The sequence below is a fragment of the Pezoporus occidentalis genome, unplaced genomic scaffold, assembly GCF_034315485.1.
Source record: "Pezoporus occidentalis ecotype Australia unplaced genomic scaffold, CSIRO_AGI_Poc_V1 ctg226, whole genome shotgun sequence".
NCBI classification, from domain to species: Eukaryota; Metazoa; Chordata; class Aves; order Psittaciformes; family Psittacidae; genus Pezoporus; species Pezoporus occidentalis.
The window spans coordinates 429,034-456,609 of record NW_026914138.1 but is presented as its reverse complement, the minus strand read 5'-3'; the positions used below and the strand labels follow the sequence as shown (position 1 = coordinate 456,609).

Genomic DNA, 27,576 nt, shown 5'->3' with positions numbered 1-27,576 from the left:
CCATGTGCCCTTGTTTGGAGGGAGCTAAGAGACAACTGACCACACATATACATGCAGCAGAATCCCTGCAGCTTCTCCATTAAACCAAGACTGAGCTCAGTCATTCCTTCTTCACAACTAAGTGGAATCATTTTGTTCCAACTCTCTCCTTTGGAAATTCCTGAGGATGAAAGCATGATGCTCCAAAGCTCCAACACAACCACCAAAAGCAGAAGGAAGTATCATTTCAGCTTAACTAACCCCAAAATACCTCATATAACTACTGTCCTGACCTAATCCACACTAGAACATAAAAACCTCCTGTGAAGCAGCCTTACACAAAGATGGGGAACTTGGCCAGGCTTGTGACTTTGCCTGCTTCAAGAATCACAACACATCCACAGATTGCGCTTAGATAATCTCCCTTTGGTTTATCTTCTCCAAGGTCAGGGAAGCCAAAGTGAGCCAGGGCATTTCCTTCTGATCTCAGGTTTCTGTTAGTAAAACAAATGCCACTGGGTTCATTCCAATTCAGGGAGTGCAAGTGACCGCATCACTATGGAAAGGTTGAGAGTATCACAGTGGAAAAGCAAAATACAGCAAAACTAATATCAGAAAACACTTTTAAACAGCATCAAGCACTGAGCAAGCTCCTCACCAAGGTGAGTTTATATAAGGTGCAAGTCCTAAATGGAGGAACAAGGAAATGGTTCACTGCACAACCCATCTTGCCAACTTGCAGCACTGATGTCTGTCTTTACCCAGTCAATGAAGGAATGACACTCTGCTGACCTGACTCTCTAAACACTGACAAAGGAAAAGAATCAGGAACTTGAGTTTTAGAGCTTCACCGCATACTGGAGAGCGAGCACTGAGCAATCTGCATGCATCTTGTCTCTAACTGGAACCTGGGAAAACACCTGCATATCCTCATGCATCCCAAGCACAGCGCCAGGCTGGTCAGACACTGGATGGGAGCAGCCCTGAAAATCACAGAATCCCAGACTGGTTTGGTTTGGAAGGGACCTCAAAGCTCATCCAGTTCCAACCCAATGCCACGGGCAGGGACCCCTTCCACTAGAGCAGCTTGCTCCAAGCCCCTGTGTCCAACCTGGCCTTGAACACAGATAATGGCTAAAGGGAGCTAACACGAAAGAGACCAAGACTGAACAGTGAGGAACTGGAGAGCTCAGGTGAGGTCTGGCTCTGACTGCTGTGGGTAAGTCACTGGCTAGTCACTGGCCCTCTCATAACTTAAGCATGTGCCTGCTGGTTTAACGTACTGCTGGTACTTGCCAAGTATGCCATAGGGAACTGCTGGGAACAAACTGCACCTTCTGGAGGGAGATACCAATCAGAGACTAATTCTTTTTAACTGGCCAAGGGTGGGACGACACAAAAAGGAATAAAAAGCACAGAATAAGTATAAACAGGGGGAGCATCCGTTTGTGAGTCAATGTAAGCACTGGGCATCCTCCAGCAATTCAATACATTTCAGTCCTCTTTGTTACAGGCTTTTTAATCAAAGTCTTTCATTTGCCCTTCTGGTGAATGATCTCTCTAGAGGAATGGAAAGCCACGAAGATGCTTCACACACACCCTTATTTGAAGTGAAAAGCAGGAGGTTTGCCCATATTACCAGAAATATTATCTTAATAGATGAGGCTTTAACTGCTGCAGCCCCTGCTTTCACTGTTCATTCATTATAAGCCACAGCAAAGCTTTAACTCAAGCAGATTTGGTTGATTAAAAGCTCGTGGTCTCTTTAAGGTGAATTATCAACAGTCGTTTACCATTCTGATCACATGGATCAAGGGGAAGGGAGAGAAACATGGTAAAAACAGGCCATGAAGACATGCTTCAACGTCTAGAGATTGCTTATCTTGGTTGCACAACTTCATCCCAGCACCTTTTGCTCAAGGCTTTTTATCAGATTGTTGCTCTCCACGCTAGTCTGAGCGTGCTCCAAGGAGCAGCCACCACAGACATTGCAGGTAGGCAGTTGCCAAAATGTGCCCATGAGAATATCACCACGATCAAGGTGGTAGCAGGGAGTACTTGAGACATACAGGCAGACCATCCCTAACTGTGCATGAAAGCACACTGTGGCATTCCTAGCATCCTTTGCAAATACAATTTGGTCAAGTTGAGGCTTTTTGGAGATAAGGCTTAACCACAAAGAAGAGCAGATACAAAAAGGTGCTGTTCAGATTTAGTGTAATCCTCTCATTTTAAACAGCAGCGCAGATTCACACCATAGCTACTTGGAAGGATGTTACTGAACAGGCCTGGGGAATGATGGAATTGAGAAAAAACCTGGAAACATCACAACCGCACTGAATCATGGAATCAGCCACGTTGGAAAAGAGCTTTAAGCTCATCCAGTCCAGCCATTCCCAGCACTGCCAAGGCCACCACTGACCCATGGCACTGAGGCCTCGTCTCCACGGTGTGTGAGCACTTGCAGGGACAGACTGCAGCCCTGCCCTGGGCAGCCTGTTCCAATGCCTGAGCACCCTCTGGGCAAGGAATTGTTCCTCAGCTCCATCTAAACCTGCCCTGGTGCAGCTTGAGGCCATTTTCTCTTGTCCCATCCCTTGTTCCATGGGAGCAGAGCCTGACCCACCTCACTACGTCCTGCTGTCAGGCAGCTGTAGAGAGGGTTATGGTCCCCCTTGAGCCTTCTCCAGACTAAACAACCCCAGTTTCTTTTGAGGCCTCAACTGGGTTGTTGATCCTGAATGATCTAAGGTACAATCATCGATATCCTAAGCAAAAATGTTCCAGGGTTTTTAGGAATGACCTGAAATCCATTCATAAAGCTGCCTCTCTATGATAATAAGCAGCCCCCTACTTGGAAAGAGGACTAGAAAAATTAAGTTTATGAGGTTGGAGCTTGGAGGAAAGAGAATGAGAAAGTTTCTGCTTTTGAAAGTGCTCAATATTGCCAGTTTCCTTGACTAAATGCAGAAGCCTGAAGAACAGCACAGAATGACCTTACCACGGAAATCATGCAAAAGGCCAATGGAAATGAAATCAGAAAACTGCCTATTACAGATTTTGGTGCCAGGTCAAAGTGGTTCTAACATCTGCTGAGTCACTCCCTGTGTTCTGCAACCAAAATGTGTGACCGGGAGAGTCACAAGGACACAACTCCCCCAGGCCTGATCTGAATCTGCAAGTCAGCATGGCTGACAGGAGAAAGGAAATCTCTCAGCCCAGTAAAACCAGTGTGGACCAATATGAGAACTGAGAAAGCAAGAATGAGTTCTCACCTAGAAGGAAAGCACTACGTACCTTCTCTGCTATGCCATTTTCTGTGGTATAGATGGCCATCAGCTCGGTGTCTTCTGTATCCTGGTCACCGCTGGATGTTGCTCCACCATTTATGACAACCTTAGAAATAAAACAAGAGGGAAAAGAAACACAAGGTCTTCAAATGAACATTCTGTTTGGGATCCTGGTACTTGACTTCTTCTCACAAACCATTACAAGCATGGCAAGCAATCATTTATATTCCTAGACATGTTATAGACAGGCATCCTCAAAGCCTGGACAGTGTCCACTGAGGGTGGGAAGAAACCATCAGGAGACTGATGGGAAGAGTTCTTAAGAGGCAGATGTGCACAACAGAACGATGTAACAGAAAGCCTGAATAAGAAAAAAGACAACAAACGTTTCCTTGTTGCCTCCTCCTCTTAGCCAAACAAATCAGGACATAACCAGGGGCTGGTGCCTTCTGCAGTAGGACAGTCAACAGTGGGACAGGGCTACAGCATTGGTGGATGAGGGAGGAGCAACTGATGCCATCTACCTGGATTTCTGCAAGGAAATTTGATGACACTGTCCTTCACAATATCCTTGTCTCTAAACTGAAGAGACATGGACTTGATGGATGCACCACTTGGCGGATAAGGAACTGGCTGGATGGTCACACTCAAAGAGCTGCAGTCAATGGCTCAATGTCAAAGTGGATATCAGTGGTGAGTGGTGTTCCTCAGGGGCTGGAGTTGGGACTGGAGCCATTTAATATCTTTGTGAGTGACATGGACATGCAATTGAGCACTCTCAGCAAGTTTGCCAATGACACTGAGCTGTGTGGTCTGGGTGACACACTGGAGGGAAGGGATGAGATCCAGAAGGACCTGGACAGGCTGGAGAGGTGGGACCATGGAAATGTTATAAAGTTCAACCAAGACCAAGTGCAAAGTCCTGCCACAGGGTCAGGGCAATCCCCAGCACAAACACAGGCTGGGGTTTTTGCATACTTGAGCCCAGAACCCCCCCATGTGCAGGGCTGCACCCCCAGAGTGTGAGCAGCAGCTCAGGGAGGGGATCCTGCCCCTCTGCTGTGTGAAGGGGAGACCCCCCTGCAGTCCTGATTCAGCTCTGGGGCAGCAGCACAAGAGGGACGTGGAGCTGTTGGAGCGAGGCCAGAGGAGGCCATGGAGATGCTGCGAGGGCTGGAGCAGCTCTGCTCTGGAGCCAGGCTGAGAGAGCTGGGCTGGGGCAGCCTGGAGAAGAGAAGGCTCCTTAAAGGGAGACCTGAGAGCAGCTCCAGTACCTACAGGGGCTGCAGGAAACCCGGAGAGAGACTTTGGACATGGGGTGTTCAAGGCCAGGTTGGACGCAGGGGCTTGGAGCAAGCTGCTCAAGTGGAAGGTGTCCCTGCCCGTGGCAGGAGGTTGGAACTGGATGAGCTTTAAAGTCCTTTCCAAACCAAACCATGCCACAATTCTAACTGTTTTCATGAGGAGCTGCCTGGGGTGTTGCATGTCCTGTGACCAGCACTGCTTTAGAGCCCACATATGAAATAACCACAGACACCATAATTGGCCATGTTTATATCTAAACAACAAGTGGCAAAGGAGGTTTCAGTAACTACATGTGGAAATGAACACTGCACAACACGATTAGAGCAAAGCATTAACCTGTTCGCACTGAGCTTGACCATACAGTACCTGGATGTGTTACTTACAGGCAGGGTGAAAAAGGTGGGATGTTTAGTTTCATCCTCATATTTGCCTTCCGTCGAGCCTCCTGCCTCCACCGATTTTGAAGTGGTATTCTTACCAATCCCCATCGTTTCCAGAACGTCAAGGACTTGCATACAGTCCCCAAGGGGATGCTCTGGGCTGAGAGGCCAAGGACTAAGGACAATTCCTTATTTCCACAGCAGCACGTCCAGGTATCTCTGAAGTGCTCAGTAATCCAGCTGGGGCATCGGGGCTGCTTTTTTAAGTATCATTAGCATCAATGGCACCTAGAATTGAAGACAGAAATTCATTTTTTCTTCATTACCCAAGATATATGTACAAAGACTTGTGCCCTGCAGCCCTGGTACCCTTTCACGCTCATGACTCACTAACTCTTATCATTCCTTTTTGATTTGATCATTAACAGATGAGCATTTAAAGTATTTTAAGGTTCTTTCAGGATGGGAATGTGCTGATTAGTCTCTCAGTCTTCTCTTGTGGTCCTCAATTATGTTGAAGCCTTGATCTTGTTTTAATACCATAGTCATTTCCATGGCATTTTTGGGAAGAAAGTACTCCTGTACCCCAGCTATGCAGCAACAGAGGACAGTTTGCTATCGAACATCCATTGAAAACATTACTTGTGCTGTCAAAGAGTGTAAATGTGTAGACTTGCTCACAAGTTCACCTCTGTGTAACTAAATCCTTCCTTTTCAAACAACCCCTTTTGAAGTCAAAAGCTTCCAGGAAGCTTAGAGTAAATGGACAGTGAAGCACAGCTGAGTGCAGTATTTCAGACAGGAACACTCTCACCTGAACTTAGCGCAGTTGCATGAGGGATGTTCAAAGTCATCTGCCTGGTGATGCTGAAGCAACTGCTTCAGGATAAAACTGTGTATTTAGTACTATGTAATTAGTAGCACTTCTGTTTTGGCACAGGAACAGGGGAGATCATACAGTTTATTGGTTCTTTGCTTTTCCCAAGGGGGTCATTACAGCACAGTCCCCACATCTCCTCCTTAACATGCACCTGCCAGTCCAAGGTCACCTACACTTTAGGCATTTCCAGCACTAAGAAGCATGAATGAAAGGATTTGAACCTCCATTTCCCACAGGGCAGCACAGAAAAGCTTGCAGCAAACCCAGTTTGCAGCCTGTGGCTCCTGGGCTTCAAAGAAGAAAGAGCAGTGCAGATGGCTGAGGTGAAACAAGTTCTGGTACAGAGGAAAGTACACAACAGAACCCCAAGAATGGCCTTTTCTAACTCATAGCAAGTTAATGATATTTTAAACTCTTCATCAGGGCCTGCAGGGACAGGCCAAGGGGAATGGCTTTAACCTGCCCGAGGGGAGACTGAGATGAGCTCTTAGGCAGAAGCTCTTCCCTGTGAGGGTGCTGAGGCGCTGGCACAGGGTGCCCAGAGAAGCTGTGGCTGCCCCATCCCTGGCAGTGCTCAAGGCCAGGTTGGACACAGGGGCTTGGAGCAAGCTGCTCTAGTGGAAGGTGTCCCTGCCCGTGGCAGGAGCTGGACGATCTTAAGATCCCTTCTAATCCAAATCATTCTGTGATTCTATAATTGCTAGAGGTGGAAACGCCACTAAGGGACATTCAAAAAACACAGTTATGTAGGTATCAAAAACCCCCAAAAGTGGGGTTTGGTTTCTTTCTTAAGTTTCTCTTCCAAAACGCTGCTCAGGAACACGCCAGCAGTTTGGATATCAACTGGAATGGCAATGAAATGAAACCAGACAAAGACACTTCAGCCAGGGGACTGCGTGAGAAATTACCAAGTACTGATGTTTCAGAACCTCTTCATAGCTGTTAGTTGCCCATTTGCTAGAAAATTCTGGTTCTTTGAGGTTAAAGAGAGATTCATCTTTCAAAGCAATCTCACTTTTCAAGAGAGAAAACAGCCGGACCTAAGAAACAGCACTTGGGCACTGAGATACCCTTGAGCACCCCTAACTAAACCCAAATGGAATGCAAAGTACTGCCTTCAAATAAGGGTTTCATTAAGCCTTGTTTCCTAAATATTAAGAGCATAATTAGTTATTTTTCACTTAAGACTGAAGGAGCAAACCCCTTTGAGTGATCACCTGAAAGAAAAAGGTGTCCCCATTTCTCCAGTAACCATCGACTTCTCATCAGAAGAGCCAATCTCCAGACATGAAGAGCAATGTTCAATTAGTTTGTCTGCTTCCACCTCAAATCCCTATAGGAACCTTCCTCTCCAGGCTGCCTGGGCAGGCCTGGGAGTGATATGAGCAGGTTAGAGGCGAGAGGCAGGTACCAGGTCAAGGTCTGGGGGCAGGAGGGCTGCCTGGGGTGGGGATTTTGGAGGGGGTTTGTTTGCTTCTGTTGTAAAGGGTGAAGGCTTTTGTTGAAGCACACATGAAAAAACAGAAAAGAAAAGCAATTGCCTTCTTCTGTCAACAGAGACAGGTTTTATTCTCCAAGAAAATCAGTGATGGAGACAGGCGTGGTTTGGTCTGGCAGCTTTATCATCTCGCATTGGAAAGGAAAACCTCCCCAACGAATGCAGCCATGCCAATGCAACACCACTGAGAGAGTTACACCAGCAGGAAACCTGCCATCAAGGAGAGCTGGTTTAAGGTTTTCTGGCATGATAAGCTTCTTAGTTAGCATTAACTAACATCTCCACTGATGCAAAAGAAAAGACCACATAATCCTATTTCGCTTTGCATTGCACAACACTAAGACTGCTATCTTCTCAAAGAAGATGGGATCCTTCCTTAGGAATTGGTCTTGAGAAGTACGGCAGGAGAGGACGCACGTAAGCTGTGCTTTGGATTAATTCCTGAGTGCTGAAACACAACACCTACAATGACAGTGTTTGGATGAGGGCTCCCGGATGGTGATGAAGAAGCAACTTCAAATTAACCGGTAAAACCAGCCTCATCAGCTCTTTTCCTAGAAAGAGGGGAGGTGTTTTGTGTCCACACATGCACCTGCACACTAACAACAAACATGTGTCAGGGGAAGGGATTCAGGGAAAACAAGGAGAACAACCTTCCAAACTTTTCTTGCATGAATGGAACAGATGCTAATGAGATTTTCAGCAGACTTTTATGCTGCAATCAAACTGAACCAGAAATGGTTAGGCAGCAGCAGATCAGGTTATCTGAAAGGTATCATGCCTCTTTATCAAACCTCTTACCCACCAAGCATAGCTACATGAGGTGACTGACATTTTATTGCCTTCCCTAACAAATCCAACTGATCAAAAGCTATAAAGTAATGGAAAACAGAGATAAACCTCATCCAGCATCAGCTAGGTGCACCCAGCACAATGGATTACCAGCCGCCCTGGATCAAACAGAAAGGCTACAAGTGAAATTTCCACCAAGACACTGATTAACATCCATCTCTTTCTAGCCCAAATTATCTTTGCTGCTCATACATGATTAACCCAGGAAGGCCAAACGCTGACATGGGTTTACAAGGGCTTAGATAAGACGAGCATCGAGACAAGCAGCCTACTGCAGGGGATAGTCCAGGCGCAAGTTCACCAGAGGAAAGCCCTTCTAGCCAGGGAAAGCTTTGCACCTCGACACCTTTGCCTTTACTTCACGCACAGAGATCTGGTACCATCAGGACAGGACACAAAGCACTGCACTGCCTGGTTTGACAACATGGTGCTTCTCACACTTTGCCTTTTCCTGACTCCTAACACCCCATTCCCTCTTTTGCCAACTTTGTTTAAACAAGCTCCCATGCATTTCAAAGTTCACTGCAAGAAAAAGGGATAGGAACCATCACAGATGGAGATGTACAATGCAAAACTGATTAAATGTACCTTTCTTTTTCTTGCTGTAGTTTCTGCCTTCAAGTCATCGCTCTAGAACCTCTACCACAAACAAAAACCTGTTGTGTACCCTGGAGTACAGAACAAAGGTTTTCATCTAGAGAAACCTGCCCATATACCAAGACAGGCTGTATGAAAAGCTTCTGTTTCACAAGGTACCAAAGTGCATACAAATCAGTCTAAAAGATACTTGGAAAACTCACCTCTTACTAGATAGAAGAGTTAACTTGGGCAGGACATAAAATAAAGAGCTTATTAACATGGGAAGGAAACATGGACCATGAACCCCATTGAAGGCAACTGTAATATGCACATCTTCTCCCTTGGATGCGTTGTTTTCTTTAAAAGCAGCATCACTTGATATAGATTTTGGCTGAACCACACTGCAAACGTTCCCTGCTTTTTTCATATGAGCCTGAGAACACCCAGTAACAACTACAAAAGGCATATTAAAACCCAATAAGAGTCAGTTTTCCTGTAATGGCATCCCCTCTACAATGCTATGGTTGAGGGCCTTTAACGCTTGAATTCTGTGCTTGGCAACGCAAAGGTTGGGGAAAACAAAACCACTGTGACCTCCAGACAACATGCCTGGGGAAAAAGCATGCTGGGGCCTTTCTGTTTGTTTGGGGGGGGTTAACATCCATTAGAAGAGCACACAATTTCTTAGGTGTCATCAGACTGGCAGCACCAGACCTGGCAAGCAATGAGCATGCTGAGGCTGCGCTGTCAATGCTATAAAGCTCATGGACCCACATTTGTAATAAGCAGATCTAAAGGTGTTCTGCCACGGGCAGGGACACCTTCCACTAGAGCAACTTGCTCCAAGCCCCTGTATCCAACCTGGCCTTGAACACTGCCAGGGATGGGGCAGCCACAGCTTCTCTGTTCAACCCATCTCAGTGTCCCATCACCCTCACAGGGAAGAGCTTCTGCCTAAGAGCTCAGCTCAGTCTCCCCTCGGGCAGGTTAAAGCCATTCCCCTCGGCCTGTCCCTACAGACCCTTGTCCAAAGCCCCTCTCCAGGTTTCTTGTAGACCCCCTACAAAGGAGAACCCTAGCTAGTCTGAAAGGTAGGTGTATTCCCTCCTGTCTCTTAGCATAGTAGAAGTATCAACAGAATTACATCAGTAGCTGCGTTCCTCTCCACCTCAACTGTGGAAAATCAGGAACTGACCTACATTTGGTGGCCCTATACTGCTGTGCAAGGGAAATATTCATAAAGGAAGCACTACAGGCGTGGTTCTAAAAGGAGCTGGCAATGGAAACAGAACATTCTTTAGAGCACAGGGATGGAAGAGCTCCCAGGAGCACTAACAGAGGTACAGCACCTGGTCAGCACATGTCTCACTGCCCCAAGGAAGGAACCATGTCAGATCCAACCCGGGACCTTTTTGGCTTTTACAGATGGCTGAAGAGCCAAGAGAGCTCAGCTGCATACAGTGAGGAGATTAGAACCAAGTTAAGGTGACAGCTTAATTACAACCTGCAGTGTATTGTCTGGAATGAGCTGCCAGGCTTGTGTGAGTAACGATGACTTTCTCCTTCGAGCAGAGGTGATGCTCAACCAGAAGCTGTCCAACCCAGCACCAGCCAAGGTCAGCTTCACCTGCACCTTAAATAAGCTCAAAACATTTGAGGTGAAGAGCCTCCCCTGCAGCAGCACATCTGGAGTTCCCTCACCTCCAGGAGCAGTTTCAAGTGTTTGGTATCTCAAACCCAGGCACGTGATGTGTTTAAACACAAATCAAGGCATCCTCTACCTCCAAGATTGTGGTTTTGGTGAGAGACGTGGAAAAGACCCCCTGGACCCCCTGCACATCAGGGTGTTTTATCATTACAGCATAGCAATCTGAGCAGAAGATAAAGCCAGTTTTAAAACCCACTCTTATCTGCTCAGCACCCAATACTGTGAGCACTGCAGAGCTCTTTCTGGAACCAGTGCATTGCAGACTGCGACTAAAGGTAAATGCTCAGTTCCTGTAGCACTGGACAGCTATGAAGAATTTAAGGCAGAAACAAATGCACCCCATTTACTTTGTTTAGTGTTTAAAAAGTGCCTTTAAGCCAAGCAGCTAATACTGCTCCTACAGCACTAGGGACATAGAATCATAGAAAGGTTTGGGTTGGAAGGGACCTTAAAGCTCATCCAGCTCCAACCCCTGCCACGGGCAGGGACACCTTCCACTAGAGCAGCTTGCTCCAAGCCCCTGTGTCCAACCTGGCCTTGAACACTGCCAGGGATGGGGCAGCCACAGCTTCTCTGGGCACCCTGTGCCAGCGCCTCAGCACCCTCACAGGGAAGAGCTTCTGCCTTAGATCTAAAATACAAGAAGCTTGAAAAATGTATTTCTGAGAAGTTGTTCAAAAGCAAGTAATATGTTATCATGGGGATTTACACTAATAATGACCAAATCTCAAGCAATCAAAACAGTAGCAACTTCACTACTCAAAGCTCTCCAGAAAGTTGCTTGATGTTTTCCTACAAAGCAAAAAGGTCCTCCCCATTTCTAAGCATTCAACAAGCACCTCATGAGCGAGCCAACAAGTACTTAACATGATGCAACCAAAGTGCTGTCTATAACCACAAGTTCAATTCTTCACGAGTTCTTACATCTCCAGACGGGTACCTGGATACAGTGCCCATAAGGTCCTCAGCTCCACACTGCCCAGATACATACGTGTGCCCAAAGGGCATCTTCTGAACCTTCCAAGGGGGTTTCCATCATCTTAGAGACGTGCAAAACACTGCACAGCACCCGTGCAGAATCTTCTGTTGCTACGTGTAGAAACCATCTTCCCCTTTAGTCGTAATAGAGCTTTTCCTCAGGCTATTTGGAAACTGAGCCTCTCTGGTCCGAAAAATACCCGTGCCTTGTCTTTACCAGGTGTCTCTTGCAGCCATGAAATGAAACTGCACTGAAATGCAGGGGGTTGGAAGTGGATGATCTTAAGGTCCTTTCCAACCCAAACCATTCTAGGATTCTATTTCCCTCCTCCCCACTTCACTCAAACCCAACTACATCCTCACTTAAAGCAGAGAATTACGCTTCAAATTCCTAACACAACACTACACAGACAGACATCACCGCCCTTTACCTGCTGTAGAAATGAAGTACTGCTAAACCTGCTCAAGCCACCTCACATTTAGGTTCTAAAGCACAAGAGCTTATGGGCACTTTAAGAAGTTTCGGTCCTTAGTTTCTCCCCTCACTTCAAAGTAGGTCTTCAAAGCACAAACGGTTTCTTTCTTTGCAGGCACTAATGAATTTTTAAGTAGTTGGTATTTTGACTGCCATCCAATATAGAATGTCTTAACAACTGACCAACGTTATTAGGGCATGTCTGCACAAAGACACCCAGGAAAGTTATGCCCAGCTCCAACCTTCTGTTGATTTAAAGCACATTAGCTAAATCTCATTAACTTCCTTGTGTGAATGAGCTTGTTGAGGAGAGACTTAAATCCAACCGAGACGTTTAACAAAGCATCTCACAGCTTTCAAACTCCTCAAGTTATTTAATCAGAGCGTATTTAGGCTGTGATTCGAAACACAAATATCTGAAATATGAGTATTTCCAGTAAGTACAGCTCCAGCTGAAGGCGATTTTGGCCAAAAACATTGGTCAGGCTGGTCCTCACTCATCTTTCACCCTGTTCCTCTCATTTTATTGCTCCAATGGGCAAGTTTCACCCAATTTCTGTGCAGCACATGCACTACCCTTCGCATGAGATCCCCCCCAGCGTGCTTGATGGTCTGTGTTAACAGAGTCCTAAGGAAGGACCAAGGAGGAACTATACAGAAGGCATAAGATAACGTTTCACAGAAGCAAGATGTAGGAGATAACGCTTTCACAGCTTGACACGAAGTGACTGATATCAAATGACACCTGCAGTGCTCTCTAGGTAGCAATGATGCTCACAGTAAATAAAGATGAAATAGTGGATCACTGTTCTTTATCAAACACATCACTACTTTATAGTCTTACCTGCAGCACCATATACCTCTCTCACTGTTTATGGCACACAGTCATCTGACTTATAATAGTATACAGTCCTCTTGGTCCCCCTGTGGAGCATTAATAACCTCAGAATTCAGCTACCTCCACATCATTATGGATATTAATACACAGTTCATTAAGCTCCTTCACGGCATTCCAAAAGCAACCTGAGCACACACTGCTTCCTTTCTCAGCTTTCTTTGTACTTCTACTTGGCACTTTGATGAAAGCTACTTTTTCTTTTCCTTCCAAGACCTTAATCACATTAAAACAAAGGTGAAGTTAGAGACTCATCTAGGAAAAATTCCATTTATTAAGCAAATCAGGGGAATGTGCCAACTTTTTCAACTCTGAATACGAAGCTCCTTTCCAAAGGCTTTTGAAACAGACACTCACTCCTTGCTGAAAGAGAAGGATTCTAGTCCAGTAAGCAATATAAAACCAGTAACTGATTACACACTTGAAAACTCTACACTGAGTTGGACCTATTCGGCTTGGCTTGAACTAAATATTTCACTTCCATTTAACAGAACTGAATAAAAGATGTGGAATTCAAGCAGCTTTCAAAGACTAACCAAGATGCTGTACTTCTGGGGTCAAGCATTCTTTAGATCTTTTTTACTACACAAACCTTCGATATAATTCTCTCATTTTAAAAATTCAAGAAAGTTAGAGTTTGGGAAGCTGTTTCCTAACAAAGTTTAGGAACTTTTAGGAAAAAGGGTAAATGCTTTTGAGTCTCTCATTTTACAATGAGAAGTCCTCAAACCTTTAAGACAATGAAACGTTATTACAGACCTGAGTTTGGCAAGTTTAAGGTTCTTTACTTTATAATGCCCACACTAAAGCAGTTGAATCTTGGTAATCATCCCATTAACACTGAACTGAAAGCAGCTCTTACCTCCAGAAACCTGCACCGACTTCTAGAGCCCGTCCCAGGCAATTCCTCCACCTCTTTCCTTGCAGCCTATGCTGAGAGCAAGACGCGAGCTGCAAGCTGCAGCCTGAAAGGATGCAGACATAGCGAAGGAGGATTTTTATAAGCTGGTTGGGCTCACTCCATTGTATAACTGTCCTGTGCCCAATCACAATCTCTGAGCGTTACACAACCTCTCAACTGCGGGAAGACACCACACGGTCAGAAACTGTTACTACAGCCTCTCAGTTACAACAAGTAAGCGAAAGGACAGTCAGTCCCTGCGTTACCAGCGGAGCGCGCACACATCATCCCGAGGAGGAGGTCCAAGCCTTTTACACAACCTGCAGTGCTACAGGCAGAAAACCCAGCTGCCCCCCCCCCCCAAATTCAAGTTGCATAAATATTTACATGCCTGACTCCAGTGCTGTAATCAGGACGGGGATTTTTCTCCATCAGGTCCCATTTCCATAAGTCTCCGTTGTGCAACTTGCGTGGAAGTATTTTTAGCAGCTATTAGGCAGTTTTGAAGAGGTCCCAGACCTCAAAGCTCTGTTCCGTAAGAGAAGGTTTAGCAATCCACAACCTCGCTGAGAACTGAAAACACACAATTTCCCTAATGGAAAATGCTGTGTAACAGGGATGTTGAGGCTGCAGAGCAAAGTGAGAGGGAAAAGGAAACAGGAGTAGAAGTGAGAGGACTGAAACAACAGAAATGAATCCGTGTATATCTTCTTTCCCCGAGTTACCCCTCTCTTTGCAGAACAGCACTGGCTTAAGGCTGTCCTACACTCCCAAGCATTGCTTTATCATTCGTCACATCACAGCCCCTGCCTTAAGTTTGCCATCAAGTTTGTACACGATCCCCTTGTCCCACAAGGTAAATAATCACCTCTCCAAATACACTGTGCGACTGCACTATTAATGGGACACCCCCACTTACACAACTGAGCCTGGAGAAGAGAAGGCTTCATAAGGGGAGACCTTAGAGCAGCTCCAGTGCCTAAAGGGGCTGCAGGAAACCTGGAGAGGAGCTTGGGCTAAGGGCCTGTAGGGACAGGCCAAGGGGAATGGCTTTAACCTGCCAGAGGGGCGACTGAGATGAGCTCTTAGGCAGGAGCTCTTCCCTGTGAGGGTGCTGAGGCACTGGCACAGGGTGCCCAGAGAAGCTGTGGCTGCCCCATCCCTGGCAGTGCTCAAGGCCAGGTTGGACACAGGGACTTGAAGAAAGCTGCTCTAGTGGAAGGGGTCCCTGCCCATGGCAGGGGTTGGAGCTGGATGAGCTTAAGGTCTCCTCCAACTCAAACCAGTCAGGGATTCTATGATACTTGCAAGTAATGATTAGAATAGGGCACCAGGAAGTAGCCCCCAACCACCAGGTTCTACTCGACTGAGAGCTGGCCAAGAGCACAGCTCACTTTACCTGAAACACACCTTTTGAGCCCGATCTGGGAGCAAAGCCTCATCACTGGCACCATCTAGCTCCCCCCGCTGGTCAGCGGGGCTGCTTACACAAGTTTGGGGTTTGTCATAGAGGTTTTAATGCTCTCCGTCATTGTCAAGACCTGAAAGCTGCGGATCACCAGCACATCAGAAATGGGCATGTGCTTGTTCTTGCATCAAAGAACCAACCACTGAATAGGGCCCAGTTAATTGGAAGCTGACACTTATTACGTGCAATACTCTTTATTCATCACTCCTTAAGAATGCATGGAAGAAAGCCAACTATCTCCACTGATCACTTTATGCAATGTGTGTGTAGAGAAAACCACGTTATGTGCCAGCATTAAAGCTCCACCGCAAAGAGGTGTTGAAAAGTTTCTTCCTCTGCTTGCTCCTTTTCCAGCTGGCAGATTCTTTCCTTTGCTCTTTACTGCCGAATTCCAAATGTTTTCACAAAGAGAAACACCAGCTTAGTTCAATATGGAGAAAACTTACACCCTTAATGCAAGCATCACTGGATCTTCAGTTTTAAGACTATAAAGACTAAGTTTTAAGACTATCTTAAGTTTTAAGACCATAAAACATTGACTGCTGTACCACAACTCCAAAGACTGACTATTGATCTACAAGATTGTTGAGGAATATACTGGAAATTATTGTAGATTTGAGGCATTTGATGTGCTCACAAGGAACTACAGGACAAAGAGATCCATGGCAAGACAAATCCATAAGGTTTTGGAAGAAATAAGCCATTTGCTTTTTATTCCAGTGTCCAGAACTTGTTTTATATAGCTGCATTAAACCACGTCAGGACTCAAATGCTGCTTGCCCTGAATATCAGAGTTCAAAGTATACTTGAGTTCAAAGCTAGTAAGATAACTTAAGTATCCCATTAAACAAGCCTTGCCTATTTACCTTACCATTAAAACTAATTGCTCCAACATTCATCACTGGTGAGCAGAGAATTTCATCACTCAGAAGATTTATTTTTGACTACTTAAGTATTTACACTCAATAATTCAGTTCAAATAAACCACCCCCTCATCCGGATGCCTTCACTTAAAACCTTATGTGATCGACAGTCTGATCTGATCACACGTTGGTTGGTTCCATTTCCTTGCAGTGAAAGGTGCTTAATCAGTGCCCTACTTGAGATGAATGTTAATTCAAGACATAACTCTTGTGACTACTGCTTCAAGACAGCGGCATATTTTACAGTGCACCTTCAAAGTCTGCAATGGTGTGAAAAACAGGAGTGAGCAGATGAAAAGCTCCGTGTATTGCTGCAATTTATTGATGGAAGTGAAATCACAGCAGACAATTTATCTTGCTCTGCTTCAGTGCAGGAAACGGTGTCACGATGATCCTACAGAGCCAGTCATCATTTTGATTACCTGCTTAGTATCAGGAATTCAAACTGATGGGAGGATTTCTCTCACTTGAAAATGTTACTCCTCGGAGGAGTTCACTTCTGATGATTATGAGAAAATACAATTTTGGGCATTCTTCTCAGAGTGCTCAGTTTAAGGATGAAGCAAAAACTTCAGAGTGCACTAGTCAAATTACAAATACCTGCTGGCAGACACACACTATGAACTAAGTGACATCATAGAAGCAATGTCCTGAGTTTGAATATTCACTCTGAGGCCGCCTCCCTAGCTGGGAAGCACTCAGAGTCAGGATAAAATTCTTCCTTGAAGTCACCTATTTCCACTGACCTGAAAACATTGAGTGCGTAGGGATGGACTCAATGGGTCTCTCACAGGATCAAAACGTGATACTGTGACCACAAACACCTGTAATGAAATCACTGCTCCAAACCTTCACATATTGCAGGTAATAACAAGAAACACAGCAAAAAGACAAGTCTGATGCAGTCACTGAGAAACTGTTAAGAAGAGGTTCTCTGTTCCACAACTTATCTTAAAGCAGCTGGCTCCAGCACAGCAGATGCCTCACAAGTATGCAGATGTTGCAAAGGCACCTCCTCAGAGCACTGCTGTCCATCTTCTTTGCAAGAACATCCTGTACCATAGGGAGAGTGAGGTGTGGGATGCCTCATTTCATTTATGGTGGCTAAATGAGTCCCAACTTCATTTGTCCATTTCACAGAACCATGGAATGGTTTGGGCTGGAAAAAAGCTCAAGCTCATCCAGTTCCAACCCCTGCCATAGGCAGGGACACCTCCCACTAGAGCAGCTTGCTCCAAGCCCCTGTGTCCAACCTGGCCTTGAACACTGCCAGGGATTTTTGTAGCTATCTCCTAATTTAAAGTATTCTTTGTACCAAACCCATATCAAGTATGTAACCTTTTACATCAGTGAAAAGACTCAATTTATCCAGCAGCCTCCCATGAACATCTTCCAGAATACACTTCACAGAATATAGCAAAAAATAAAACAGCATCACATACCAGAATAAATAGATCCACTTCCACCCACAACTTAGAACCGCAGAAAGACTAGGCCATTACATTTGCTTTTATAGGAACATTTATTAACTCATTGAATTAGAAATTCTTTGGAAAAGCACTCACCAGAAGATAAGCTTTAACATACAAATATCTGTTCTCTTCCCTAATCCTGCATTACAAAGAATTACTGAAATTGCTTTGACTTACTATTTAATTCAACGAGGGCCACACGGTCCTAGGCACAGACCTCTTGTAGGTGACTCAACCCCTTAAAACACACTATCCTCACAGAAAGGATACCTAGAGACAGTCCACAAGTGTACTGCACTTTTCCAGTGGAGAGAATACAATGCTTTAGAAGAAAGATTTAGGTTCTCAGCTGTACATCAAAGCAGACCAATGGCTCTTCTACGTAAAGAAGTAATTACCAGATGGAAGTGCCTTTAAAAATACCTATGGCTGATTTCTAGGCAAGAAATAAGAAATCATTTCCAAGGAAAAGCAACAACAAAAGAGTAGTGAAGCCACAGGCACGTACTCCATAGGCACAGATCAAAGGGCTTCAAAAATGAAGGCAGAAGAACGTGCGTTTTGTAGCCTGTGATTGTATCCACCATGTCCATAAACCACCTCAGACACCTACATCATTCCTGGAGCTTCAGGTATGCTGTAATTAAAGCCTAAAGCTCAAATCATTGTTCCCTGCCCCCCAATTTCTAGGCATATCTAGAGGGGAGGTTGGAACTAGATGATCTATAAAGTCCTTTCCAACCCAAACCAGTCTATGATTCTATGATCATGCGCTTAAATGATGATCCAAACTCAAGTATGCAATAAGTCAGCCAAGGGAACAACCCTAATAAACCTGAGTATGTAATAACCCTACATCTAATAAGCTGTAAACTGGAACTCTACAATTAAGACTTCAATCTAGGACTTCAATCCCCTCACGTCTCAAACATCAGAGCACAGCAGCACATCCTAGATGCGCTCACAGGCTCTAGCCACAGCGAAACCCCACTGTCAGCCCAACAGCTCTGACCTGTTCAATGCTATGGAACAGATATGCAAATTCATATGCTAAATCTAGACTTGAAACATCCGCTGGTGTTATCTGCTGAAGTAGCTATTTTGTCTTTTTTGGGTATTATTTTGGCATTATCTTGCTGTTAGCATGTTCCTATTTTAGTTTTCTCTCTCATTTCTGTGACTGCAAATAGCTTGAAAAGCAGAGGCTAAATCTCTACAGAAAAGAAGAGCAGACTGATCTTGCTACAGGCTGTGCAAAGAACATGGAAAGTTCCATCCTTCAGCTGAATTGTCATTAATTTCACTTTCTAAAGGCAAAACTTGGTTATACAAAACACATTCGTATCATCTTGCATTCAATGCCGTTTGCTCAGATGCCTAAAAAACCACCTGCACTCCCTCAAGGGAGCAGGTTGGAAACTTTTAGCTGCATGACTAAATGCTTCTCAAAAGGGGGGTGAAACTGCAGATACCCACCCTCCTGTTCAGTGATCCTGGTAGCTTGTTCACAACTCAGGAAGCAAACAGCAAATGCAGCTTCAGAGCACTGCCCAAGCGCTCCTGCAGCCGCAACTCCTCTTCCCAACCCCAACCTCCTTCAGCTGAAAGGAAAAAAGCCCTTTTAATCTTCAAAGCATGGCCACGAGTCAACCTCCAACTTAGCCCAGTTTTAATTTTCTCTTTAATTATCCAGTTGGGAGAGTTGTGCCCCCCCTTGCTCCATGACCTTTCACTCCTCCATGGTTATTCCAGTAAGTCTTTCCTGGGAATAATCAGCAAGTTGCTACCACTCACAGAGGAAACGTTTCAAGGCTTCCAAGCGCTGAGGGGGAGAGGCAGCATGATTCTTCATGTGCTCTGGTGCGGGCAGCTCTGCTGTTGGTACACAGCACCCTCAGTTCTGCAGGCCAAGGATCTCTGGGCTTCAGACCACTGATTGCTCGGAGCACAATCCGAGCACATTGGCTCAAACAGCAAGGAGCAAGCTGAGCTTTAGAGCCCTCCGGTCCTTACCTAGAGCCAACCCCCAAAACAGCAAGAGAATTGATTTCTGAACCTGGCAAAAGGAAGGGCACAAGCAGATCATCCGTTGGTGCCACAGAGCAATAATAAGTGCTATTATTAATTATATGAGCAATAGTCGGTGTTATTATTATACTAGCAACATTACCACTATTATAACTACCGATAACTGTTGACCAACTGGTTTGTCCCATTAGTTTTGGTCACTAAAGAGTTTGGTTTCCCATAGCCATGGGGAAAAATTAAGTCATTATTGCCATTAAAGAGTTTGAAGTTAAACCAACCCTACTTACTCTACTTTCAAGTTAAACCAGCACTACTTACTCTCTGCCCACATCCTAAACAACTGTACCCAGCCCTGCATTTGACTGACACCCATTAGGCCAGCCAATTACCAACTTACTCATTTCCCAACGAGCCTGGAAGTGTTTCTAGACACAGGTCTGTGCTTACCCAGACTTGCTGCTGAACTTCCTGTACTCGCAGGCAGGCTGAGGTGAAAGTGTTCACACACACGTCTATCACGATCTGCTTCCTCATAAACATGCATTCTACATCTTACTCATAGCTTCAGGAGTTAACGTGACGCCACTGGTCCAGTCCTCTGACTCCACAGGGACAAGGAGGAGAGCCAGGAGGTGACTAGGACATGTTGAAACCCTGCTGACACCTAACCTGTACGTCACATAACACGTTACCACACGGAGTTGCAAGTTGTAATTCAGTCCAAAAGCTTTGAAGATTTCCCCCCATACATTAGCAGTTAATTAAGAATGCATTAAATTATATGTTAATGCATTAAACATCCCTGCAAGCAACAAAACTGTTCCAGGAGGCTCAGTGAATTCTTCTCCAACCGAAGGGACAGGAATGGGAACAGTTCCCTTAACACCAAACTGACTGCTCAGGAAAAGCACAAGGGATTGTGTAGTGACAGGACAAGGGGTGATAGGCTCAAACTGAAACAAGGGAAGTTCAGGTTGGAGATAAGGCAGAAGCTCTTCCCTGTGAGGGTGCTGAGGCGCTGGCACAGGGTGCCCAGAGAAGCTGTGGCTGCCCCATCCCTGGCAGTGCTCAAGGCCAGGTTGGACACAGGGGCTTGGAGCAAGCTGCTCCAGTGGAAGGGGTCCCTGCCCGCAGCACGGGTTGGAGCTGGATGAGCTTTAAGGTCCCTTTCAACTCAAACCATTCCATGCTTCTATGAAACTATAATATTTTGACAGAGTTCACATTACTTTCAATAATCAACCATAGTTTATTGAAGAAAAGCTTTATCTTTCCAGCAAGACACACCTTCTACAAGAAAGTATTTTGGCCACACTTAGCTCAACACTTCTTTGCGATTTCTGCCAGCAACACAACCCTTTTTTTCACCAATATACTCGGGTTTCAATATTGTATCTTCCTGGCTCCCTCATCTTCGCGCTCTTTTGCAGATGGCTGCATGGCACTACTTTAAAAGAAAATAATCACAATTATTCTTGCTTAATTGGCATCCCTTAACATGCAGGAATTCTTTGCTGCTGCTATTTGGAATAACATCATTTAGGCACACATTTTGCCCTCAAACCAAATTACCCACTTGAATAATTAAGCGGAGGAAAGACCAACATACACTGAGTCTCCTTTGAAGGTAGCCACATGCTGTGCTGCCTCCACAATACACCTCTTACCTGCCATTCAACAAAACATCCTCTGTCACAACAGCCCCCAGAACAACAACAGGAGTGTAATTCCTGTTGCCTTAACACACTCTGTGCACTCTTCTGTGTCTACAATTCAGTGGGCTCACACAGCAAGAACAGGTCTCCTAACTGAGAGTAAAAATCAGGCTAATACTGACCACGAATCTTTACCAAACCCAAAGAGCCAAGGAGGAGAGCTCAGACAACACTTGGGGTTTTGACTCATTCATACTAAGAAACTTAACAGAAGGCTCCACTGACAGCTTTGCTTCATTCAACTGTGCCTTATTAGGCATCTTCATGAAAAGCATTAAATGTGTTTGATCCCTTCCAGAGAAGAGTAAGGCTCATTAGCAATGGATGTTTACAAGTACCCAGGGCTCAAGATTACAGGAGTTCTTCCCTGTCTGCACAAGGGCCTTTTTAGAGCTCTGTTTTCACCAGAAGGATCATGTATTGTCTCGGAAGGAGCTCAGGCTTTATCCTTTGCCTTTTCTGCTCTTTGCAAACAAGGCACACGGACAATGAAAACAGGGGCTCATCCAAAAGCCTTGTAAAAGCCACCTCAGTTTATAGACTTCAGAATGTACCCTCCAGTCCAGGAAAATTCAAGCCATAAGGGCAGTCAGTACTAGAGATTATTATTTATACCAAGCCAGATTTGATGTTTTCTGTTGTGAAATGAACACAGCACAAATTGAGCTGTTCCCATTCAATTTCCAGTTTCTGACTAGAGCAAATACAAAACATGGCAGTGTTCAAGGCCAGGTTGGACACAGGGGCTTGGAGCAACCTCCTCTAGTGGAAGGTGTCCCTACCTGTGGCAGGGGGTTGGAGCTGGATGAGCTTTAAGTCCCTTACAACCATCCTATGATGAAATACATAGATATACCATTTTACTACAACAAAATCACAACACTTGGGTATATAACAATAAAAGTTATTATATTGATAACAAGTATTATGCACAGCATAACCTCCTAAATTCTGCACAAAAAATTACATGGTACCCATGCAAAATACACAGTTCTAATATCAGCAAAGGGCTGATAACTGTTATTGTTCCCATATATGAAAGGGCACAGAACAGCATGAGAATATTGCAGTTATATCTTGGGGTCTGATCCTGCAGAATAGGACCCTGCAGCTCCCATTTCCTTCTCATCACTCTGAATCCCAGTAATGCCTTAGGTTTGGCCTTTATACAATGCAGTGCTCCTCAGGAAATCATACTCCTTAAGCTTTTAGCACAAACTCCAGCCGGTTCAAATATGACCAAGTAAATGCTTCCATACCAGGAACATCTCCTCAGCTTTCAGAAACAACTCATTTTATATAAAATATGAAGAAGAAAAGCTGCTGTAACTTGTGATCTATTGGTGCTTCACCACCTGAAGGCCCAGGGATGGGTTTTCTTTGGTAAGGGTCTGAATACAGGATTCTCCACACAAAGAGCAAGTCATAAACAGAGGGCAAGATTGATGAATTTATGACTTGTATCTCCTGTCACAGGGATTCAAAGACCCCTTGGAACATCCAACCTGATCACAGCACAGTCCATTAAGTGCTATTAGCGCTGGGTCACTTCCATTTTATTCAGCCCACAAAATAACTTTGCAGCCCAGCATTTTATTTCCATTCCAAGCTTCCCAACAAGAAGTGAAATTCCTGGTGTGGAGCCACATGCCCTTCTCTAGGAGATACTCTTCATGACCATGAATACTCATAAGAATACATACACACTGCTTTCTTTAAGGGCACAACAAAAGAGCACACCGAGCTTCAATACAAGATGATACAGGTAAGTGATAAAGGGAACAAGGGCAGGAAAAAAAGAAACTCTTTAGGTAGCTAGCTACTTCTGTGCTAGAAAAGCAAAGATATGCTTAATGTCCCAGCATTGCTTTCCAGTTGCTACCACCAGCTCAACAATAGCATCCAGAGCACTGGGATAAACTCACTAACAGCACATTAACTGCCTCATCATATAAACACAGCTAACAGCACACTTAGGAAAGCAGTGTTTAAGGCACCTTCCTATTAAAGCTTCCAAACTGCACTTTATTCTCCTAACTTTTACAATCTTACAAGCTACTAACAGCCAGCACACCACTAAAATGGCCTTGTTGCCTGAGGCTGCCATTTCACAGCCATGCAAAATCAAGAGGAAATCCCCATTCCTCAGATTTAGAGCCCAAACTCCTCAAAGCATCCCCAGGTGAGGTTAATGCCCAGGAATGTGAGTGCAGAACCCCCGCCTCCAAGTGGCTTTTTACTTCCTTTCCTGCACTGCTGTCCACCAGCAGCCTAAGAATGCTTCAGCTGAATGACACAAGCATTGCAATATTAAATATAAATTCAGACAACAAATTTGGGGGACATGGAGCCATTTGAGAGCCATTCGGTGACTCACAGCATTGCAAAACAGCCCAACCAAAATATAACAGTGAGTCAATCTCTCCCTCATCGTTTCGACTAATTTGAGCCCATACTTGAAGCAGTTTTAATCTGAAGCATAAAGGAGTGCTGAATGAAAACAGGCCCTTTTAGCACAAAGGAGGTGACAAAGGAATGCTGGTTCAATCTAAATGCACATGAACTTCGGTTACTGCTTTCATGCCACACAGAGCCTACAAGTTCAGGAATACTCGCAGGTACTGCACTGCTAGTAAGAGCTCCTCCAGCTCTTACAACCCGACTAATCTGCTCCTAAAAACACAACGATCAGAGCTTGTGTTCTCAGGCACTTTGCTGACACAAATAAAAGCAAAACATCATTCAAAGGAGCAAGATCCATCAGGCTCCACAATACACAAGCTAAACCCCAGCTATACCATCATCACCCATAGAATCATAGAATGGTTAGGGTTGGAAAGGACCTTAAGATCATCCAGTTCCAATCCCCCTGCCATGGGCAGGGACACCTCACACTAAACCATGCCACCCAAGGCTCTGTCTAACCTGGCCTTGGACACACTTAGCAATACACATCGATTTTATTACATGCTTATCAACACAGGTTTGGGGGAATAAAGCATTCTGGCTGCCTGAACTTGGTGAGAAGAAACTCTGGAAATTCCCCTTCCCCAGAACAGAGCAAAGTTTATTCTCTCCTGAAGCAGTTTTCTTTTTAATATAAAAGAAAATCAAACTGAAGACCAGCCACTTGGCTGGTGCACTTCCACCCCACCATAACTACCACTTTCATCTTCTGGCCTGAGAGCTGAGACACACAGATATTTAGATCATAGAATGTCTAATTATAAACCCATTAAAAGACTAGATTTACAATTACCTCGAGCCTCCTCTGCACATCAAATGGAGTTGTCAGATAGGAACAAAGAGTATTTCAATCTCTTCCCCCCCCCCCCCCCAAACATGTGCTTTGGGATTCCCTTAGGACGGCCTCGATGGCCAATTGGTCTTTCCCAAACCAAAAAGCCCAATTCTATTCTGGGGCCATGGCACAGCCAAGACGACCAGAGCTCTCTGCAAGGCCCAAGGTGACTGATGATTCACTGTCTGCTACACCAGTACACCAGTGACAACACTGAGTACCAGAAAAACCAAGTTCATCCAACCTCTGAGCACGCGCTGGATGAGAACACGGTGGGAGCTGCACGGGGTGTCACAGGCACGCTGGATTCTGATGCCATACACATTCTTATTGCTATGTTTGGCAAAAAAAAAAAGGCCAAGATTAACATTGAGAGCAAGGAATAAAACCAGAGCAGGAGACCTCTTAACCAGAAGGCTAGTTCTCCCTCCTACTTCATTCCTCCACCAAGTGCCAGCAGTGTTTCAACAGCCCAGTTCCCTTTCCCAAGGAGGTGTTCTGAATTCTACCTATTTCATGGCCAAATTACCATGGCAAGAAATCCACGTTTAGATTCATCGCTAAGAGAAGAACACTCAAACAGCAGACCTTTCCCTCCCGTAACCTGGAAATGGCCAAATACCAGCAAGTTGCCTTCAAATAAACATTGTCAGAAGACAGCTCCTAACAACTAAAAATATTTAGCAATAAAGAAAACACGCTCTCCAGCTCTGACGGAAGCATGATGTGTTAGCACGATGACTTCGTGCACTTCACCCCTGGGAACGGCTGGAGAACATGGCAAACAGCCTTCATTTGAAATGATTTACTTCATTCCTTTACTCATCCTAACTGTCAATATTTTCTTCCTGCAGCTTTTGAGTACAATAAAGCCCACTGTAACTGCTGTCAGACCATTCCATGACCACTGTGACTCATAAATAAGAACACTTGATGCAAATAGATTGTTCCAGCAATAGGAGAACCATCATCTTCAATGGAAGAAAAACCATTCTCTGCGTTTTCTCTCGTATGGATGAATGCATAAAGGTGTTGGAAAGTAAAATAAATCTCTTGAAGTGGCCCACAGAATCTTTTTGGGCTTGAGTTTTCTTTCTGTTTTTCTTACATGGTTCACAGATGCACTGACAGGAAGAGCTACAGCAGAGTAAGATCTTCCAAAAACCATCTGGTGTGAGACACCAATTTGTAACCTGCTATCAACTGGACCAGCTCCGAATGTATCAGTTGTCTTACCCCTGTACACACAAGGATCAGAAGAAGTTAACTGCTGACATTCAGAGCAGCTTAACAGCCACTCCTAGAGGAGTTCATACTGAAGATGGGCAACGGTTCACCCATTTAGTTTTTCAAGTCTCCAATCAACCTTAACAGCACAACAAAACCACTTCATAGCACAATAAGAAAGTTGATTACATTGAGGAAGTTGACAGATTCGGCTACCTCAGGAAATAAAAACCAAACAAAACCCAAGATACAAACTGACAGCACCAAAGAAAGAAAACTCGACTTGGTTTAGTTTAAAAACCTTTGAACTGCAGACAAATGCTGCATCCCTGACCCCACTGAGCAGGTACCAGCACCACCGAGGGGTCACTGCAGGGCTGGGAGCGCACAACCAGTGATGGATGGGGGCTGCTTAAATTGGTGCTCCCACCGAAGGAAACAGTCACCAACCCGCAGCCCAAATTACTATTTGAAAAGCTGGTTTTCCTTCAGATTTGTTGCTGTGCTAAAGATGCAGAAGGAGCAAGAGGCCCATATTCAGAGAACCCCATTTCCACCCAGCTCCTTACATCTGGTTGAACCAAGAGCCACGTGCCTTGAGAAAGTTCACCAAATCTAAGCCTAGCTAAGAGCAGGGCTTACAGACAAGAGACAGACTGGGATGGATGTTAAACCATATGAGCTCGGTCTGTTAAGGAACAGCAGGAGCACAACCCGCCCTTGAGAATCGCACTCTTAACTCCTTCCCTTATCCCCAGGGGTCTGACAAGACATTTTCAACTCCTATTTGCATCTTTACTAAAGCCAAAGGCTTGTTTAAATCCATGATAAAAATCTCAGTTTAACCTCAGCCCAAGGCTGGATTTGTTTCAATGCATCTCCATGTTAATACTGCTCTACTTCCAAGCTACCTGGATGATGACTCGAAGCTGGGAGTAGGGTTGTAAGGGGCTCATCAACTACTAATCCAAGTGTTCTACGTATCTCAGGGATTATTTTCCAGTTTACTAACCTGAGCTCCTTGTTGCAATAATCCTTTATCTATAGCGAAATCACCAGGCAGATCAAGGTGTGCAGCTCTGGCACTGCGCAACACATCAGCAGCTCATCCCTCCAGCATTTGTCCTGCTTCTCCACTAGGTTTTACAGCCTGCACCAAACTCCAGCTGCCAGCAAAACCACTACCCAAAGCAGCTATTTCTTTAAGCTTAAACTGGGTAATTTGAAGCTTGTTGAAGGCTGGCAACGCGAGGATAGAGGTATTAAGCTCCCTGTCAAAACGGAGCAGTTGGTGGTTTTATTTCAGCTGGTCAAGTTCAGCAGCAACAGGGAGCAGAGCATTTACCTGGCACTGAACTCGAGCCAGCTGCATGGGGCAAGTGATAAGATGGGAAAAAATTAACACTCAAGGTCTTTACCTTGTGTTCAATACATCTGGGGAGTTCCCTTTCCTGCAAGAACCTCTGCCTGCAGCTCCCTTTGGGGGCCAGCCCCTGCCTGCTGAAGGTAAAGGATGGGGTGTGTGGGACCCCTTTAACTGCACTGAGTCTGCCCAGTCTATGGGATGACAACGATGGCTCGAAAAGGAAAAGGACAGGAATGGAGCTGTGCAAGCCTCTGCCTGCATCCTCATCCTTCATGAAGAAAGGCAAAAGCCACTCACAACAGCAATACATGCTCTAGGTAGGTAGATGTTACCATTAAGCAAGGGAAACCTCACTG

At 45.0% G+C, this 27,576-nt stretch overlaps 1 protein-coding gene and 2 long non-coding RNA genes across 6 annotated transcripts in view; all 3 read right to left on the bottom strand.

The window, feature by feature from the left end:
- The window catches only part of SLC23A2 (solute carrier family 23 member 2), a 54,106-nt gene that overhangs the window by 25,433 nt on the left and 1,097 nt on the right, over positions 1-27,576 (bottom strand). The window contains exons 1-3 of one of the 4 annotated variants that reach the window (XM_062620969.1): positions 13,682-13,910; positions 4,958-5,242; positions 3,277-3,375 (exon numbers count right to left, since the gene is read on the bottom strand). In XM_062620969.1, coding sequence (XP_062476953.1) covers positions 3,277-3,375; positions 4,958-5,089 — 231 coding nt within the window. In that variant the 5' untranslated portion in view covers positions 5,090-5,242; positions 13,682-13,910. Of the gene's footprint in view, positions 1-3,276; positions 3,376-4,957; positions 5,243-5,344; positions 5,364-7,798; positions 7,932-13,681; positions 13,911-27,576 lie in introns of those variants that run through there. The other 3 variants (XM_062620967.1, XM_062620970.1, XM_062620968.1) reach the window with 3 other exon arrangements.
- LOC134164803 (uncharacterized) lies at positions 15,364-16,773 on the bottom strand. The gene is made up of 2 exons (XR_009965269.1): positions 15,723-16,773; positions 15,364-15,682 (listed from the first exon to the last, which is right to left on the bottom strand). It is a non-coding gene; the product is annotated as an uncharacterized LOC134164803 (long non-coding RNA).
- On the bottom strand, positions 17,610-23,138 carry LOC134164802 (uncharacterized). The gene is made up of 2 exons (XR_009965268.1): positions 19,378-23,138; positions 17,610-19,184 (listed from the first exon to the last, which is right to left on the bottom strand). It is a non-coding gene; the product is annotated as an uncharacterized LOC134164802 (long non-coding RNA).